Source organism: Condylura cristata, unplaced genomic scaffold (assembly GCF_000260355.1).
Source record: "Condylura cristata isolate star-nosed mole 26May11 unplaced genomic scaffold, ConCri1.0 scaffold00023, whole genome shotgun sequence".
Lineage (NCBI taxonomy): Eukaryota > Metazoa > Chordata > Mammalia > Eulipotyphla > Talpidae > Condylura > Condylura cristata.
In genome coordinates, this window is record NW_004567124.1 from 27,081,055 (window position 1) to 27,101,495 (window position 20,441).

General features: G+C 42.0%; 2 protein-coding genes across 2 annotated transcripts in view; one reads left to right on the forward strand and one right to left on the reverse strand.

The window, feature by feature from the left end:
* The window catches only part of FSIP1 (fibrous sheath interacting protein 1), a 178,382-nt gene extending 176,034 nt beyond the window's left edge, over nt 1-2,348 (forward strand). The window contains exons 13-14 of the mRNA XM_004687565.2: nt 107-154; nt 2,302-2,348. Coding sequence (XP_004687622.1) covers nt 107-154; nt 2,302-2,348 — 95 coding nt within the window. The remainder of the gene's footprint in view (nt 1-106; nt 155-2,301) is intronic.
* Nucleotides 2,349-2,870: 522 nt separating this feature from the next.
* THBS1 (thrombospondin 1) lies at nt 2,871-18,818 on the reverse strand. Its single transcript, XM_004687928.2, has 22 exons — nt 18,675-18,818; nt 18,013-18,108; nt 17,197-17,756; nt 16,298-16,373; nt 15,832-16,031; nt 15,602-15,724; nt 14,535-14,628; nt 12,940-13,113; nt 12,464-12,640; nt 12,004-12,177; nt 11,613-11,740; nt 11,364-11,516; nt 10,713-10,931; nt 10,132-10,239; nt 9,414-9,573; nt 9,167-9,285; nt 8,109-8,343; nt 7,682-7,909; nt 7,254-7,525; nt 6,732-6,829; nt 6,371-6,510; nt 2,871-5,408 (listed from the first exon to the last, which is right to left on the reverse strand). Exons 2-22 carry the CDS (start codon nt 18,077-18,079, stop codon nt 5,401-5,403), a joined length of 3,513 nt encoding a protein of 1,170 aa, XP_004687985.1. The 5' UTR covers nt 18,080-18,108; nt 18,675-18,818; the 3' UTR covers nt 2,871-5,400.
* Between the last annotated feature and the right edge of the window lie 1,623 nt (nt 18,819-20,441).

Here is a 20,441-nt window from a genome sequence, read left to right on the forward strand (position 1 = left end):
TGCATTGTTGGATTCTGTTAGCTAAGATTTTGTTGAGAATTTTTGTATTGGTGTTCATTAGTGAGATTGGTCTGAAGTTTTCTTTTTTGTGTGTTTTCTTTGTTAGGTTTTGCTATTAGTGCGATGTTGGTAGAAAATGCGATGTTAGTAGAAAGTTTGTGGTTGTTTCCCTTCTTTTTCAATTTTTCGGATGAGTCTGTGTATAATAGTCACTAGTTCTTTTCTGAACATTCAGTAAAATTCATTTGTAAATCCATCTGTTCCTGGGCTTTTTATTTGGAGAGGGTTTTGATTACTTCTTTAATTTCCTTGCTTGTAATTGGCCTGTTTAGTTGTTCTATTTCTTCTTTATCTAGCTTTGGATGGTTGTAGAGTTACAGGATTTGTCCATTATTGCTATTCGAACTTGTTTGCATATAGTTGTTCATAGTATTCTCTTATTATTTTTTTGAGTATTATGTTGAATTATAAAAAAAAGTTTAATTTTTTTTTTATCAAGCTTATGTTGGTTTACATACTGTAAAGGATCACACTTCTTCAGATAGATGTTACTATACCACACCCACCACCAAAGTACCCATAGTCTTCTACCATAGTCTATTAGACCTCCTCTCTCCTTTTCTCCCAATCCTCCCCTGCCCTTCTGGTAACCCAAATCAGATTTTTTAGTGTCCATTTTGGTTTAGCTTTGTCTGTTTCTTTGTATTTCACATTTCAGTGGAATCATTCTGTTTGACTTTTTCCTCCTGACTTATTTTGCCTAGCATACTCCCCTTCAGTAAGTTGATTTTTAATATAATAGCTTTATTAGGATATATTTTATTTACCTTTGTTATCTTTCTATGATTGACACAACAGAAATTTATTGTCTCAAAGTTCTAGAGACATGCACTCTGAGCTCCATGTATCTTAACTCTGCTTCTCTCTTGTATTTGTTTTTGAAGGTAGTGTCTACCTAGATAACTAGAATCATCTTATCTCAAGATACTTAGTTATATTTGCAAAAATATTTTCCCAAATATGGTAACTTTCATAGGCTTCAGGGATTATGATGCAGACATATCTTTTTTTGGTCCACCATTCAATAATAACTGTACTAGGCAGTGTTTTAAAAATATTCATAGAATTGTGCATCTATCAGTATTATCAACTTTACAACATTTCCCTCACCCCCAGTGAAAATGCTATATCATTAGTAGTCACTGTTCCATTTCCCCCAGTCCTCCAGTCTTAGACTGTCATTCTACTTTCTGCCTCTATAAACTTGCCTAAATCGGACTTTTAATATAAATGAAAACACGTTATGTAGTCATTGTGTCGGACTTATATTTAGCATAAGGTTTTCAAGGCTTATACATATTGTACCAATACTCAATTGTTTTTCATTTTTCGATAATAGTTTGTTGTATAGTTATTCCACATTGTGTTTATCTATTCATCATTGATGAACATTTGGGTTGTTTCTATTTTTGGCTGTTAGATATAATGCCATAAATATCTCGATTATATATATGTGTGTGTGTGTGTGTGTGTGCGCGCACATATATATATGCACACACACACACACACATATATATAACATTATATATATATATATAATTACATAAATACCTCAATTTATATAAATTGAAATTGTAAATAAAGTTTGCAATTTCATTTTAAGTTGAAATTAAACTGAAATTATAAATTAAAATTTATGTAAATGAATTGTAAATTCATGTAAAGGTTTTATGTTTTCATTTGTCTTGGACATATACCTAGGAGTGAATTGATGGGTCATATGGTAGCCTTTTTGAGGAACTGCCAGACATTTTCCACAGCATTGTACCCTACCTGTTACATACCCACAGCAATGAATGAGCATTCTTTGTTCTCATTCTCTTTTATTGTACTCTTTTAATTCTTTTGTTAATTTCTCACTAAGATTAGAAGAATATTTCCATTTCATTTCTATTAAGTGTCATATTTTCCTTCACATTGATGAAATAAAAGTTCTTATCTATCCTAAATATAGCATTTACTTTTGGTTTCACTCTACTTCCCAGAAACTTAGTATAAAACAAAAAATATAATTTTGATAACTGTCTCAAAAATCACTGATTTTAACCCTGAAAACTCAAAGAATTCATCCTCAACTAGATGCTCACCTTATCTTTTGCATTTTTCTTGTAAATGCTATTGTAGCTTGGTGATTGTCCAATAGATTATGAGAATGTGATTGTCTCATATATAAGAAGACTAATGCCTTATTTTCTTAATTCTGATTATTAAACTACTTTGGTTATTGTTTTTAATGTGCAGATGAACAGGATCCTGAAGATGTGTCAGAAGAATTTCAAGAATCTTAAGCAAAGACTTAATGGGTGTGCTTTTGAGAAAGTTGGTAAATGAAGCTAAATTATGTTTTTTGTTGTTGTTGAATTCTTTGAGTTCAGAATTCAGTAGTAGAGATCACTCCTCAAATAATGACTTTAATCTTTCTGGATTATATTTCCTTGGTATTTATGAAAGTTGTGATATAGTTGTTGAAAGACTTTTCTTCACTAAAATTCCTGGGAATATTGCTGTTTCCCTAAATTGCTAATTTTGCATCATCAGGGATACCTAATAAAAAACAACATTTTATGTAAATGTATTATGTTAAAGTCAGTTGAATTGCTATGATTATTTTGTATTTGATTTTTTATGTTACACTTTTACAATGATTGACTGGTTTCGTTCCTATGAATCTGTTTTGACCTTTGCTTTGCTTTCTTTTTCCTTTCCCTCTAATGCCCATTTAGTAAGTGCAGTTTGCTATAGGAAGAAGTGAATTTCTTCAACAAAACAATGATAGGATGTGAGACTTTATTATCTAAGTGCAATGACATAAATGTAGCCACAAGAGTAGCATGTGCCTCAGTCCTATTGTTCTTTTGCTTTCAGAAACTATAAAGACAATCAACAAATGACATTAGTAAAATGTGAAATTACAACCTTAGTGGTTCCACATTCTTGAGGGTGATTTCACTTTCCTATGTTTTTACTATGGAAGACTAACTTGGTTTATTCTTTCATTCCACAAATCCAGCAAAAGTACATTCTAAACCGACACCTGTGCAAGTCAGTCATCCTAAGTCATATAGGAGCTGTGGGTGTTATTATCATGTACTATAATTTCTTAGTATGTGAGCTGTATTAGTTTAAGAATGGGCCTTATCCATACCTCATAACATACAGGGTAGAGAATAAATAAACATGGATACTGTAAGTATAAATATAAATTTCCATATGATTTATTGATGTTCCTTGTATATAAGAAACAGTAATATACAACTTACACTGCTTTAGAATGTAAAATGGATAAAAATGTGTACAAAAAAAGCACATTCCTAGAAAAGGATATTGGCAAACAGTAAAAACTGGGGGGAGGGCAATAAGCAAAAAACAAATCAAAACCAAAACAAAAAAGAAAAACCAACAATTCTTCAATTCAGTGTGCAAACATTTTATAAAAATAGAAATACTAACTCTACAGGCAGTATTTCCTGATAAATTATTTAAATAGCATATCTACACAATCTGAGATATCTATTCCAATGGCAATGAGAAAATAATTTATAAAAATAAAGCAATGGTATACAAGGTGACAGGAAAAACAACTTCAGAAAATGTATTTAACATTTCAATGCTATTTCCTTACTGGGAATACTTTTCTGCAAAGAATTTTTATACTATGTACAACATTGACTTTTTTAGGCACTACAGTAGCTTTAAGTTTGTTAGACACTTAAACTCTTTCTGCTTGATCCAAAAATTCTTTACTCAGTCACACAACAAATGAGGTAATATTTGTATATAAGTTTCACCTTAGTCATTTTTTTCTCTTTTGGAAAAATGAAAAAAATAAGTGTAGATGTTTTTCTTCTCCCTGGAAATAAGCATAAGGGATGGGGGTACAACAGTATGAAAGGCCTCAGGCTTTCTCTGCAATCTAAAAACACTTGCAAATAGACAACCTACTAACATCACTTGAGAAAAATAAAGGAAAAAAAAAAAAAAGGAAGCCCAAGATCATTCACTCTAAGCATAAAGTGAACACAAGTTCAGTATGCTGATTTTTCCTTGTGCTGTTCTCGGGAGACACTTGCTGATAAATTTCAGCTCTCTGCTCCCCAACACTTTCCATATGAAACCTAGATTCCAGGTAGAACAGAGTTAATAAATAATCTGTATTTACAATCTTACAGTCATGAAGACTCACAACAAAGATGATATGGATGGTCCTCATACTTTTTCCTGTTTCATGAATCGTCTTTCAGACAGATCCTCCAAAATAAGTAAAAAATAAATATTTTACATTGTAAAAGTGTTTGTCAAAAACAACAAAACAAAACAAAAAACTACAGTCCAAAAGAGAGAATTGGAAAACTCCATGGTAGGTAGGAAAAAAATAAAAAAGGAATGTTTTAGTTGAGTTGATTTTGTGCCTTTCTAACCATAAAAATAGAAGCACAGCAGCTCCTCCCCTGAGAGGCAACCTGGTGCTCAATGAGATGGTAGGTTTTCTTATTTTCCTGCTACATCTACACAAGCTACATCTGGAATAAAACCAACAATTTCATTGTAATCAGGCAGGGGTAGGCAGCACTGCCTTATACTGGTCTAATTCTGACTTCCTACTCTGTTCACTACAGTTGACAGGTAAGGGCGGTGGGGCGGGGATGGGGGGTGGTTTGGAAGGTATGGGAAAGAAGTTTAGAAACCCATTTTCTCCTCCCTTCTCTGCTTTTTTTTAAGTGCCTATTTACTTGGGTTAATCAGCTAACACCAGTCAGCATCATGAAATCCAGCAATAGTCTTTCAATCCCCTGAAAATGATTTAGTACCAAACATGTCATAGTTCCTCCAAAGTCTCTTCATAAATCGTCTCTTGGGTTGTGCTCTGCCCTAAGGGCTTTGGCCAATGCTCCCTCTGTTCCAGAGGGAATATGTCAGGGGTGTTTTTTTGTTTTTTGTTTTTTTTCACTAGTTCTAATGAGTCCTCCCTACTCTCACATGCCTGAGAATACTTTTTGAGTCCCCTACTCAGAGATGGCCTCACAGTTGCACCCTGCTCTGTGACAAAAAATGAGTGGAGCAGGTACCTCCCAAATGAAGCAAATGGGTGCTTTTGTCAAAAGCACACCAGAGTAATTGTTTATAGTCTTGGAAGAGTCTCTTCTTATTCAGAGGCTATCTGCTGAGTCTGTTTTGGGAAACTGCATTTTCTTGAGGCATGTTCTAGGAGTCCACACGAATGCAAGCAGAGAAAAAAAGGAAGGCAGGGAGGAGTGATCCTGGGATTTTCTCAAGCCCATGGTTCCAGAAGGTACAATACCAGCAAGGTTATTATCAGTCTTTCGAACAGCAGTTTGATGATTAGGAATCTATTAAATAAATATAGAAATCAAAAAATAAGCAAAAACTAATTCATAAAGACAGTTGTCATCTTAATATCAGTGAATAAATTAACAGCCTGGATTTATCTCTATTTTCATAATGACACAAGCAGTTGACTTTATAATTTTGATGCTAGAAGACTGACATAGCATGACCTTCCCAAGTTTTTGCTATGCTTTCTAAGTCCTGCAATACTAAAAATTTAGGGAGTTTTATTTAAGAGACAATCAGCAGCTCTCCTGCCTGCCTGTGACTATGCAGGTTCCTCTCTTTTTCTTTCTTTCTTTTAAAATGTTAATAAAAATCAGATACCACAACTATACAATTATATCTTACTTTAGTTTATAAATTATAAAATAAAAATTAAATTTTGTGGAGTAAAATAAGCCATCATTTTTTCTGCTCATATTTGTAGGCATCAGACTTTAGCCCAATAAACATTTACTAAGCACTTATTTTGAGGTAGACCTACTGGTGGGTTCAGTGAGAGGTTAAGTAACCACTCAGCCAAAGTGAGAAAAAGAGCTCAGGTTAGAAAAGGAAATTAACAAGCCAATATGAAGGCAATACTCCTTTCCTCTCCTTGTACAGGGAGAAGTTGTGATGTAATAGCAAGAATAAAACTAAACCACATGTAGGATATAGAACAAGTAAATTTAAAAATATTACTAGATTGGATTATACTGTACATGAGCTGGCTGCTGGTAACTTTTATATATGAAGAGCACAGAGATACTAAACAAATTAATATTGTAAATAAGAACTCAGGATTTTATAAGTAACAGCTCATAGGAATTACTTCATTTTTATCATTGTATCTTAAAAAGCAGAATATCCATAACCCTAGCTCTACAATAGTTTTTAACTTAGACTTCCCCATAATTGGCATTCTTGATATTAGTCTCAATTAGAGATGTCAACTGTACATTCAGTGTATCGCTGTACATACCTCTACATTCATATTTCATATCAGAGAAGAACACCATTTCTTGAGAGAAGACAAACAACCCTAGTCTACCACCAGCATAGGTTTTGTCATAGATGGGTCCTGAGTCAGCCATAATTTTCTTCCCTTCATACATCACCACTCTGTAGGAAAAAAGAAAATCTTGTTAGGACAACCTCAATTTTATCTCCATCTTGCCTATCAGTATAACTGTAAATGAAATTAATTTTTTTTTTTGTAACCGAGGTAACACTGATTTCCGACGCTATAAATGATTTATGGGTTTGGTTTACATCTCTTTAGATGTGTGTTACCACACTATGTCCACCACCAAACCAGGTGAAATGTAGTCAGGCAATCTTACCTGATGTAACCAGTTTTGGGCCTGTGACTAAGACGCCATCTGTAGGCAGTGAAATCTTTCCAGCCTATGTTGCGGGGGTCATGCCACAGGGTACGCACCTGAAGGAGAAAACAAAAGGTTGAGACACAGCCCTGTCATGTGAATATTTATTTATCATTCCATAAGATACAGTCTTTGAACGGTAACAAGTAGCGGCAATGTAAGGTGATTTCATCAAGCCTCTTTCATTTGTCATGTGCCCTAGAGTGTGCATACAAAGCAAAAAGAGATGGGAAAGGAACTCTCTTATTTTAAGAGGCTATAAAACTGCCTTTGGATTTGATGGGTAATTCTTGGTTATGTCAAGCTCCCTCTTAGACACTGTGATGTTTTTACAAAGTAGAGCTTGACATTGCTGTTGGTGATCCGGGAACTTGATATTTAAGACTCCCAACAGGGAGTCCTGGCCACAGCACAGCATTCCTACTGCTAGTCAAACACCCATTCATTCACTCTCTCCCTTCTGTAGGGTGTTGTTCTTACCTGGCCAGGGGTGTTTCCTGTGTGCCACAGAGCATTTCGCAGGTGCTCTCCAGGCCCAGTGGTGGAGTTCACAACTTTCACAGAAAGGCCTGAGTAACCCTGAGCCCTCGTAGGGTTAGTGTCCCAGTAGGTCTGAGTGACTTGTTTCCACATCACAACATAGAAGCGGCTACTGGACTGGTAGCCAAACACAAATCCGGCATAGTCATCATCCCTTTCGGTATTGATGAAGAAGGTGCCACTGAAGTCCACAGCATTAAACTCATCATAACCTGAAAGATGAGGCCAGACCCAAGTTAAAATACACACAGCCTGCAGATGTTTGTTCTCAGTACCCACGGGGACACCTCAGTACAACTGCGAGATTTTGTGTCTGCTGCTTTTCCCATGTGTGCATTAACCTTTTGTTCTAAGAACTCATTACTCACCTACAGCCAGTCCAGGATCACAGTTGACAGTCTGGACAAGTTCTTTACCCTGATGGCGTACAACCCAGTTAGGGTCATTTTGGGATGTCCCCTTGGGATCTAGAGGAATCATCTGGAATCGGCGGAAATCAGTTTCACTGATATCAAAATTTTCAGGACAGATGTCATCAATGTCTGGCACACTGTCATGATCAAAGTCATCTTTGCAAGCATCACCTCGACCATCACCTGAGGTCAAAAAAAGGCAAGAGTTCAGTGAAATTCTGAAATACTATGATTATTGGTGCCAGAAGTTTACTGTATTGCTAGAGTTGGCATTTATCTCTCTTTTTTTTTTCTCTCCAATGCATTCAGCTTTGTCCTATCTTCCCCATCCAGAGAGTCATGATTTCAGTAACTCTCTTAAAAAGTGGCTCTATTGACTCACCATCAGAGTCTTTCTGGTCAGGATTGGGCACAAGTCTGCAGTTGTCCCTGTCATCAGGAATGCCATCGTTGTCATCATCATGGTCACAGGCATCTCCTTTGCCATCTTTGTCATGGTCAGCCTGGTTGGCATTGGGCACATAGGGGCAATTGTCCAGGTTGTTCTGGTGGCCATCTTCATCAATGTCTTGATTGTTGTCACAGGTATCTCCAATGAGATCTGAGTCGGAGTCAAGCTAAGAAACAGGTAAATTAAGAATAAATCATTCTGTTAACAATAGCTTATGTAAGAGTCTCCTGTGTTTGGTTAGGTCAGTGGGAACCTCACAAGAGCAAATGCTAGAAGGAAGAAGCTGGACTTCCCACTTTTTTTAACCTCATAAAAATACCCCCATTAAAACAAAACAAAACAAAAAAAACTTGGTTTTTAAGTTCCCAGAACAATGTACTTTAGGAAAAGTAAGTTTCCTAAACTTCTTTGCCCCTAGAAAATAATTAATTACATAAAAAAGAAATACTTTAAGACCTGGACCCTGTTCTACTTGTAGGCATTTATAGCATTCCGTAGCATAGCTAAAGAATAATCTGTTAGCAAAGTAAAAGACTTTTGAAGCATGACAAAGACAGATTTCTCCAGTTTTGGGAAATATTTTTAGTTTGATAATTTCTCATGGCTAGATTATACCACATGCCATGAAAATGGTTGTTTATTTTGCTTAAGGAATTTACCCCAATATTTAGTCTTACATACATTGATACTGTCATAGAGTTGTCAGTCACAAATTCCCACTTTGTATAATTTATCTTGACTGCTAGATTACAATGACCGAGCAAGCCACCTTGTGGAAGACAAGCTTGAAGTTACAAGTTACAAGATCATCTCGCTAAAAATCCACTGGACTCTGCACGATCGGGCAAGCTGCTTATATGTAAATACTGCAGTAACCTCTGTGCTCACGGAGAGCCATGGTAATGAAAATGTTAGTGTTTCACTTTCTGGAGGCCTAAAACGTGATATTCCAACACTTTATTGAGTGATTCCCAGGGGGAACCACTTACCTGATCTGGATTATGTGCCAGGGGGCAGTTGTCACACTGATCTCCAACCCCATCCATGTCAGTGTCCCTCTGGTCCACATTGTAGACATACTGGCAGTTATCTCGTTCATTGAGGATACCTGAGGAGGACAGGGGAGAACCAAGAGCTGGTACCTCCAACCTCAGTGGGCTCAAGCACAGCCAGGGCTTGAGGAAAAGCTGGACATTCATTGCTGCTGAGGGCTTGCTGGATTGGGTAGCACCTTACCATCTCCATCAATGTCTGCAGCACAGGCATCTCCTTCCCCATTGTTATCTGTGTCAGCCTGATCTGGGTTGTGGTTGTAGGGGCAGTTGTCACAGCGGTCCCCCACGTCATCTCTGTCATAGTCATACTGGGCTGGGTTGTAATGGAATGGACAGTTGTCCTGCAAAGTGAAGAAGCAGAGCACTGTGCAGAAATGCCTGGGAAACCAGCACAAGCCTCAAACCACACAGGTCAAATATATAGAACTGCAGAAATCTGCTGTAATGACTTTCTACTCAGTTGACAATCTCAGTACCCAAGGGAAAATGATGACTGTAGAAGTTAAAAGCTAGGATATAACAAATGAAAAATGTAACCAGTAACAAATGTTACAAGTCAGTGAAACATAAATATAATTTCATTATCTCAGTCCTCAGTATGTCCAAAGTAAATCTTGGAGAGGACATTTGTAATAAATCTGGGGAGCAAAGTGACATTTTTGTATATATTATTATTGTTCAAGTGTAGGGAGGGAGGAAGTTATGATGAAAAACAAAACCCTCATTAAAAAATTCTCTTGGCAACATCAACTCCGGAAACACAATAATTTCTAATTATCCTTTGTATCAATTCAGAATATTTTTTCCTGTAACACTGCAGTTTCACTGAATATTAAAGTGTTTTGGGCGATTGCTGACTAGAAAAGATGAAAGAGGAATGGAAAACATCTTGTCTTTACCCTGTCATCGGGAATTCTGTCATTGTCATCATCATCATCACAAGCATCGCCGATCCCATCCTTGTCATAGTCTTCCTGCCCCGAGTTTGGAAGGTTAGGGCAATTATCCTAGGAGAGACAAGACACACATTATAGCTGCGCTTTGTATTTTCTCTTTGCTTAATTCAGACACAAGGGAGTTGCACCCATGCTAAACAAATGATGCTTCATTAAAAGCATCATTTTAAGGAAAAACAAAAAAATTAAAATTTTTGGGGGTGCATGTGTTTTCTATTAATGTTCTAAGTTTTATATATTCTGGGGACACAGTCATACTTCGCAGGTATTTGGTAGAGTACTGAACATTTTTGGGAGGGGAAAAAATAATATCAACTATGAGAAATATTTTCCAAATGGCCTGCCCCATGCATGGTCTTTGCACCAAGTGATTTAATATTAACGAGAATTAATGTCACTCTGCCTTTGGGTGATTTCATTTTCAGTTCATTTTTGAATTTTAAGCATTTAAAATTCCTTAGGCTTTCTTTTAAGAAGGGTAATGTGCCTTTTCTCTGGAGGTGTGTAAGGAAAGCTAGCTTTACCTTTTTGCAGTGGTAAGTCGCATTGGCCACACACACCAGGTCCTCATTGGGCCAGCCATCCAGGTCCGTGTCTTCCCCACAGATGATGCCATTGCCGGCGTAGCCGGGCTTACACTCGCAGCGGTACATGGGGTCGCTGTAGTGGCCCAGGTAGTTGCACTTGGCATTCTTGTTGCAGTCATGTGTCCCATCAGTGCAGGGATTTCGGGGCTTGCACACCTGAGGGTATGACATTCTGATGGTGACACAAAGCCTTAAAGGGCCTCCAGATACCATGTAAACAAGAACCCAGATGTCTGTCACCTTTGAATAGAGAGGATCTTTGGGGAAAAGTGTGGGTCACCCTACCTGGACCCCAACTGGGTGATACGCAAGTTACAGGCTGACCTTGCTTTATGTGTTTTTCTTGAAATTGCTCGGGACATAGGCATTTACAAGTCTATCACACAACTTACTCCAGAGCAGCATTTGCAAATGTGATGAACTGCATATCCCTACAGAATTTATAATGAATTTTCTTGTCATGTTTTTAAAGACTAGATTGTACCTATACTGTTTGTGAAGGGTTTGAAATGACATTCCTCCATTCTCAGTTGTTTTGGTAGAGGGCAGCTTGGCTCTGCTTTGGTCTATTAGTCTAGTTTACTTTACCTGTTTGTTCTCAGTGGCATACTCCACACCCCGGCCGAAGGGCTGAGTGCCAGTGAAGCGAGGTGGGCAGGGCAGGCAGTTGTAGCCGGGGTCTGTGTTCTTACACCTGTGCTCTCCGTTGTGGTTGAAGCAGGCATCAGGCACTTCTTTGCACTATGGAAGCAACAAGAGTTGGCATAAGGTCTAAAAAACATGGCTGCGTGGAAATGACTGTGACAGGCTCCTGCATTCCTGTTCTCAGTTCCTCACCTCATCAACATCTTTGCACTGGATGCCATTTCCACTGTAACCGGGGGGACAAGCTCCACATTTCCAGCTTCCGTCAGGGTAGCTTGTACATTTAGTACCAGCAAAGCAGGGGTTGGACAGGCATCCATCTGAGATGAGAGAGACAGGCAAATGGTTAGCCTAAACTGCTGTTACTGTCATGCTGGTCACTTAACAATCAACCTAATGTAAAATACTGTGAGTGTAGGTCTCTGACAACTTGTTGAGATTGTTGTCCTGCATTTTGGAGTAATCAAACCACTCAGGACCATTCAAAGCCAACCCTCCCGCCTTGAATGCTGACTATGCCATTCAGTTAAAATAGTAACAACAACTCCTCCAACCTGGCTTTGTCCTGGGCACCATTGCTCACCAATTGGACAGTCCTGCTTGTTGCAGATCTGGTTCTCTGTCACATCACCAATGCAGTCCTTGCCTCCAAACTGGGGTGTGGGGTTGTTGCAAAGCCGGCTACGTTTCTGTACCCCTCCTCCACAGGTGACAGAGCAGATGTCCCATGGTGACCAGGGACCCCAGCCTCCATTGACTGTAAGACAATGAACCAAAATTAAAACATAAGGTCAGTTTTCAATATCTTTACCTATCACAATAGATTCCTAGTTTGTTCAAGTGACTTCTGCTACTGACAGTTGGGAAAGAATGAGAAGGTAAGTTTGAAATGTTTTCTTTCTGTTTTTCATTAAAGAGTGACTGAGCACACAGGACTTTGCTTTAGGAAGAAATCTTTCCCCTTCATCACCCTTCAAACTGAAAGCCATAGCTAGGCAGGGCTGCAGCTGGACACTGAGCGGTTCGGCCACATTCATACTTACTGGGGCAGGCATCTTTCTTGCAGGATTTGGTCTCCCGTGCTTCACCTTCACATGGCTTCCCGTTCATCTGGGGGCTGGGAGAGTTGCAGAGCCTAATCCTTGTGATGACACCATCACCACATGTTACCGAACAAGAGGACCAGGGGGACCAGTGGCTCCAGCCTCCATCCTGCTTAACTAAAGCACAAAGCCGATGGTTACAGTGTGTTTCCCGTGAGTCAGTCTCTGAGCTAACTACTTTAAATGAATTACCTAAGTAAAATCTCAAAATAGCCCTATTCAGAATTATTATCATATCCTCATTCCGCAGATGAGGTGCCTCAGAGAGGGCAAGGTGTGCTGCAGGATGCACAGTAAGGTGTAGAAATGGGATTATTCAATGTTCAGAGCCTGTACACTTCACAACTATGCTGCGGATCTTCTGTTCTGATGCAGGGGCGGCAGTTCTTCACATCCTAAGAGGCCAAGATGCTTACATCGCTTATCACACTCCTGAATGTGGCAGGTCCGTGTCTGAACAGAGGAGCCTTCGCATCGATTGTTGAGGCTGTCACAAGAGCGGCCACGCTGCTGGATTCCATTGCCACATGTCACCGAGCAGGAGGTCCACTCAGACCACGGAGACCAACCGTCGTCGGCAGAGTCACTGGCTGCAGGAGAAACGAGGTCCTTTAGTGCATGATTATTAAGTCAAGCTACTGTTTAGACTGCTCCGTTTTGGACTTTCTTCCCGTGCCAGTGGGTGAAAAGCAATATATTCACGAGGCCCAGAGCCAAGGGGTTTATCCCAGGTCACTTTGGGCACAGCATGTGGGTAGTGGAGCCGTGTGCCAGAGTCAGCATAGCACGCCTTCTCCCAGCGAGTCTTCTAGCCACTGTTTCCTCCCTACTCCTCTCTGAGCATTTCAAATGAATTTCCCTTCCCTGCCTTACGCTACCTGGGCAGGCACTTCCAGCCTCTGGCTCCTATGAGTACTACAGTTTTAGGCAGCTCGTAAGAGACACCTCTGCCTTTCATGGAGGTACCACGCGCTTGCAGAGGAGATAGGAGGCAGCCCTGCTCTTGGCTTTGGCTCCATGGTGACCATGAGGCTAATCAGGGTGTTGTTCCTCTCACTATAGCATTTGGGGCCTTCTCTGTATGTATTTCACTGGGGAAAGTGTGTTTGTTTACCGTCTACCCAGGCACCATGACTACAATCACATCTAGCTGTATCACACCAAGGACTTGTTTTCTCTTGCCATCAGTTGGCAGTTTTCCTAGCAAGCCCTAGTTTAAGTGCAGAACTCTGCTAGTCTCCAGCTTGCTTTCTTCCCTTTAACCTACACCCCAAGTGAATGCTAGTACACACAGATACTCAAACGGTTATTACATTGCCAACATCACTAACGTGATCCTTGGAAGAGACTGTTTATTCTGAGATAAGGCCAGCAGGGGTAGGGTTTGTTTGATGGCAGCACTCTGTTCCTATTTTCTTCCTTATCTTAGTAGTGGTGAGTCACTTTTATGACTTATATCTACTGTATTCAACATTGTCTCAGCAATGTGATTAATTTATACTGGCAACAAAACCCAGGCATACGGTGCCAGGGCATGACATAATAACCTTATTTCTTTTAATGTCGTGAAGCTCAAACTGCTATTATTTCCTTAGCCTTCCTATTCCTGCAGATAAAATGGGCAGCACTTTCAAGTTCAGCTAAGCCCAGTGCTAACACCATAGCCCCTCAATTTCTCTAGTGAGCAGGATTTTCTTAACTCTGGGCCACTCAGGTCAAATTCTAAAAGCAGTCAACTTAAAGCTATCGCTGCTCTAAGTTTACCTCCTGTTTCTTTAAAACATCAAATCAGGATCAATTAAACTCTACTAAGGTCATTAAGATTTAGTCATGATGGTGTCTTTGGTCTTAGATAGCCTACCAGGCATTAGTATACACCAGCTGCTACAGCATGAAACTGAATAAAAACACATGCTAGCAAAGGGTGAGGCTCTAGGATGTGTCCAGCTATCCAGTGTTTCGGTAGCACTCACTAGTCTCTGAGAATGGTTATGCAGTTCTGGGAACTTACGCCAACACCGTGGGCAGCACTCGCCATCCGGAACTGTGGCATTGGAGCAGGGCACGATGGGGCAGGACACCTTTTTGCAGATGGTAACTGAATTCTGCAAAGCAAGGGTGAGAGGGAAACGGGTCACTAATGATGTTACAAGTATCAGTTTACAAACTCTATTTTATTTTCATTACAGCGTGAAACAGACAGGGCTGTAAACTCTCCACTGGAATGATTTTAATAGGTGACCTGTTAAATTTGTAGCCACCAGTATACTGCAGATGGAGCTGGGGTTAAATACTTGTCATTCCATTAGTTGGAGAGTTCTATCTTCATTGCTACTTAGTCAGTGGTTGGAGTTACAGCATGAAAAATTTTTCCAAAGGGAACCACCAAACATTATGAGTCAAATTTATTAGTCTGTGTCTGATATTGAGCTCATGAAACTCAGCCAGGACTTTAACATTTTTTAATACTATCTTTATGGGGAAAAGAAGATCAATGAGCTTCCCTCATACTGGAGAAAAGTTGGTTGATTCTGGCAATTTGATTTAAAGTTAAGCTTGACTTTGCTCAGAGAGCTAGCAAACCCCTACATTCGCCTGCCACGGCCACTGGCACTGGGGAGAGGTACAGTGACACATGCCGTCTGAACTGAGGAGATGCTTCTAGCAAATTGGACTGAGTCCTTAGAACAACCATCAGTACTGTGTGAAAAGAACCTGTCATAGCTCAATACAAATCAGCCCTGGGAGAGTGGGTGAAAGGAAGGGTATCCTAGTCAGGTTTTATGTACCTGACATTCAACACTTAGCCTTTGAACTAAAACAGTTAAACTTACTCAGATGTCTTAGATGATGTGCATTCTTTTAGATACTTAGCCTGGGGTGTAATTAAGACTTTGAAAAACTTTGAGAGTTTGAAGCATTTATTGATGCCAGAACTGCATCTTAAAAAAACCCTGCTTTCTTGGTATCAGGCCATGGAAAAGGAAAAGTATTTGTGGGGCCATCTGGGTATTTCCTGAGATTGTGGCTTCAGACTTGTGACATCAATTCTGTTTTCAGTTTGTAGAAACCCCTTACCTGACAGTGACACTCAGTGCAGCTGTCAACAGTCCATTCGTCGTCATTCTTATACTGAACACCATTGTAGTAGCAGTGGGGAGACTTCCTCAGCTCACTGGCCAGCACTCTGTTCTCCTCAGTCTAAAAGGAAAAAAAAAAAATCCAGTGTCCAGTTTAAGTCATTTGGAACCCTCTGTGATATACCTTCAGAGGACTCATGGAAAAGGGCTGGGGCCGAGGCCACTCACCACTTTGCGAATGCTGTCCTGAAGTGTGGTCATGATGGTGCGAAGGCCCCTGAGCTCCAGGACCATGTTGGAAAGCTCGTCACAAGAGATGCCACAGATGGCTTGCAGATCCTTTGTCTTGTGGCCAACATAGTTAGTGCGGATGGCAGGGCTAGAACCATTCACGACGTTGTTGTCGAGGGTGAGGAGGACATTGGTAGCTGCCAGGCAACAGTATCAACAAAAAAAACACGATCAGAAAAGTAGTATACCTTCAAACAGTCATGCCAGTCCCTTTTGTAAAAGACAATTTACCTGTCTTACATGTGTGGATGTGTGGAATACTCATAAGGTTACTTTTGTATACCACCTGACTATGTTTCCCAGGCTAACGTATACACAATCACCATTGCTTAAGTTTCTGAGCTTGTTTGGGGTGGAGTTCCCTCGATTTCCCCATACATCCTAAAGAGAGAAGGGTACTCACAGCTGGCGCAGCCTTTGTTCCTAAGAATGTCCTCTGGTGTGGTTCCAAAGACAAACCTCACATTCTGCAATACCCCCTGTGGGCAAAGGACACATCACTTAGTGAGTCTGGGGGCATAAATAGGTGGTGGAGACTGTTTATGCTAGGAAAAGCACACAATAGATGTTCTAAAAGTTTGAAAGAACTCCCTTTTAAGATCACTGTGTCAAAAGAACACACTAACTAACATAAACTGCCAAAGAACTTCAAAATCTTAACTGTGTTTTCTGCCAAGTCGGTATTTTACAAAGAATTCAGTTATCAACCCACTCTTGGATACACAGGAAATGGAATCTGATACTAAGCTGGGAGAATACAATGGTACTCTCCAGTGTCAAAGACTTAACTGTGGGTGTTTCAAAGCCACAATAGCAAAGATCTAGACATTTATGCAAGGAAGAAGCTGCAGTAGCAGATAACCACTATTTTAACCTTTTACTTGAGACCAACAAAACCCCCCTGGGGAATCAAATAGCAAAGTGGTATTTATTCTGCTTATATAGAGTGTCTATTTCAAGCAATATTAAAATTGGTAGAATACATTTGAAGTAAGCTGTTTTCTTGAGGAAAGCATGAGGAACATCTAAGCCTTGAACAGACTGTTTCCTTTAGTGGTTTTCAAAGTGTGGTCCTCCAAACACCAGAATCCTATCAGCCTCACCAGGGACTTGTTATAAATTCCCAGGTCCACTCCAGACCTACTGGATCTGAATTCTGGGGTGGAGTGCAGCAGCATGCTTTAAAAGTGACTATGATGCCGTTTTGCTTTAGTGTACAGGTGTTATTTCCTGTTTGGAGACCCCACCGCTTCTGACTGACTGGTATGGAGCGGTAGACCAGGGATGGGAGAAGAGGCTCACCTGGAAATTGTCGTTGACATGTCCTTTTGCAATGCGGAGCCTGGCAATGCTGGCCAGGTCCCTGGTGAAGATTCTTTGGATGGGGACATCCAATTCAGCACTTTCCATCTTTTCACAGTCGATGTAGAGCTGGGCCCTGTCCTCCTGCACAAACAGGGTGATGCTCTTCCACTGGCCCGTTGCCAGGAGTGCTTCTTCCACGGACACCACATGTTGCCTCCCCTGCACATTCAGGCTTAGGTCGAGGGTGCCCGCCTTGCCATTGGAGACCACACTGAAGATCTGGCCAGAGTGGTCTTTCCGCTCCAGGGCCAGCAGCGTCCCCCGGGTCTTCTTCATCTGCCGCAGGGAGGCCAGGAGGAGGAAACCTTTTTCTGCCCGCACAGCATCCACTAGGTCTTGGAGCTTGTCATCAGGTACAGGGGGAATCAGGGTGGCATCCTCAATGCGGAAAGCTGGGCTGGAAGGGTCAGGGCCCTTTACCAGACGGCGACCAGAGCCCTTGCGGGCAGCTCCCGTGAGCTCAAAGATGTCAAACACGCTGTTGTCACCCCCAGACTCTGTTGGACAGGAGCAGAACACACGGTTTAGATTTGGACCAGGGTTGAAGGGCTTGACTCTTGTAGGTGGGGCTAGAGGGACGGCTGAAACCTCCTGGCAGTTACCAAAAGAATGCTTAAATGCCATCATTAGAGAGAACCTGCATCCTGGCATTCTGTCAGGGATCAGGGGAGAAACAGGGAGGGAGGCACACCTGGGGAACCGAGCACCACTTCCCTTTCCCTCTCCCCCACAAAAGGTGTTTTATAGACTCACCTGGAATGCTGTTGGAGCTACACACATGCAACAGGAACAGGACACTGAGTCCCCAGGCCAGCCCCATGATGGAGCTGTCTGTGCCCAGCAAGGAGCCTGCATCAGGAAGCACAAAACCCAAGGTCAGGGGTGGCTAAGCAGAGTGGGTGGGCAAAAACTGAGAACTGGGTTTGGGGCCATGGCCCTGGGGGATCCTCATTTTGCCCCACAGTTGCTGGTATGAGGGGCAATACTAATTATTTTGGAGCAGTCATATGGAAGAAAATTAGAGTCAAGGGAAGAAGACTGTGCCTTTTAAAGTAAAGGCTGAGGGACAAAGACCAACAATTTGGGTTTTCCTGAAGGTTCATAGCAAGACCAGGAGATGTGGTTTGGGGGTACATGAAGGGCATGGGAAAGCAGAGACGCTAGGGAACTGATAGGTTTAGGGAGAGCGTGGAGAATAGAAGGGAACCTTGGTGTCCGGATGAGTTGGTATGTTAACCCCAAGGGAAGAAGATAGTTTGGAACACTTCTACCTGAAGAGTCTCCCAAAGGTTGAGAGGAACAAACTAGACAATACGAAGGTAAGCGCATAAATCCTTGAGGGCTTAGAGCCTCAGATCCGGAGGTGGCTGGCCAGGGTAAGTACTGGCCCTCGGCTGGTTGCGGGGGACTCTTACCTGTGTCGACGAGGGTGCCGCGACCGGGAGTGATTGCTAAGGCGCACCGACCAGCGCAGTCCTGGAGAGGTTCGGGGAGGGTGGTGCGTCCAGGGAGACCGCGCCGGATCGAGAGGCTGCGCTGTGTGAGCTAGCGAGAGCCGGGACTCCACTGTAGGCTCGGGTGCAGTGGCTGGGGAGGCGGAGGAGCCCCGCGCTTTTAAAGGGGCGCTCACATTCCTGGGGATTCCTCTGACCAATAGGAGGCGGCCGGGCAGGAAGCAGAGGGGGGCCAGTCTGGGTTCCTTTCTCCGCCCCCCTACTGCCTGGCGCACAACTTTCCAGCTAGAAAGTAAAGTGGGGGAGGCAGGGGTCGGACCGAGGAGCACTGGAACCTTGCAGAAAAATAGGTGCCCGCCCACGCAGTCTCGGACCTCGCGGACTCAGCCCTTTAGCTCTTGCGCCCCGGGGGCCCCAATCATGCTGTGTGAACAGTCCCCAAAAGGGAACGGGCTTTGGCTACCCAAACAAACCCTTAGGGGCACTTTCAGATAAACCCTTCTCCTTAAATACTAGGGCCAAGCCGGTTTAAATACAGTGAGCCCGAAGGGGTAAATGGTACCAACTGTCGTTAAAGAAACAAACAAAAAAAAACCCTTTTGGGTTTTTGTTGACCCCCATGAACCCGTCCTCGTGGGGAGGGCACCTCGCGTCTGCTTCGCACCGTGCTCCTGCCCCCGTCCCACGCCTGACCCACTAAACAAGGTGAAAGCGGTGTCACTCGGCCAGCAGGATGGTGTTTAGAGCTTGCGTCCCCATTGCCGGTCCTGCTCACTCTTCCGCAGTCGCGGGTCGCCCAGGTCCTAGAGAATTTCCTCAGTTGCTACAGTTGTCCCGCAGCTTGCCGCTTGGGGGCGGTATGCGTATTCTGATGAAAGGGACCAGAAAGGACCGCATCTTTTCTAGTCAGGAATGTTAAGGGAACATACTCTTACCCGTTCCCCCAAGCCAAAACTCAAATTGTGTCTTGAAAAACAGTTTTGGTGCCCACTCGTGCTTCTTAACGTGACTCCTGGTTGGAGGATTTGCAGAACCATCTGGCTCCAGGATCTTAAACTATTTACAAAACAGACCCAGAGAGTAATAAATTACCCTCTGCCTATCATCTTATTTCCTCCTTCTCCCTCCTTAAACGTTTTGTTTTTTCTTTTCATTTTTCGACTCCTGAAACCGAGGTGTGGGTACATTGCTGTGGGCGCACCACTTGCCATGAACGCCCTTGCTTAATGCTTCTGTCATTGGAAGTCTGGTCGCCAAGCCACTGTCCCAAGCCAGCATGACTCCAGCTGCCTGGAATTCCATTCATCTCTTCCGGCTGAGGATGTAAGCAGCCACTTCAGCTGGGCCCTGCATTGTCTGGCCTGTACCAGATGCGGGCATAGGTAGTCACTTCACCAAATAAGGATGTCGGCCACAGGCCCGGGAAAGCCCTGGGGTTCACCTCCCTTCCTTAGCACTCACACCTGGCAGGACTCCTACTGCTGGGAACACCCATGAACTTACATTCGTCAACAATAATTTCACTTTTCTTGTGTGGGAGTGTTGTGTGACAAGATAGGTGTGTGTGTGGATTGTGGAGTATTTTTTAGGAACTCAGTGTATACATCAAGTACCTCTAGAAGATGACAGTATGTTCCTAAGACACATTTGTTTGTTGCTTAAGCAATAACAAAACCTGCCAGTCAGATAGATTTCAGATGTTGAGACACAAGTAAAAGTCTCTCTTGG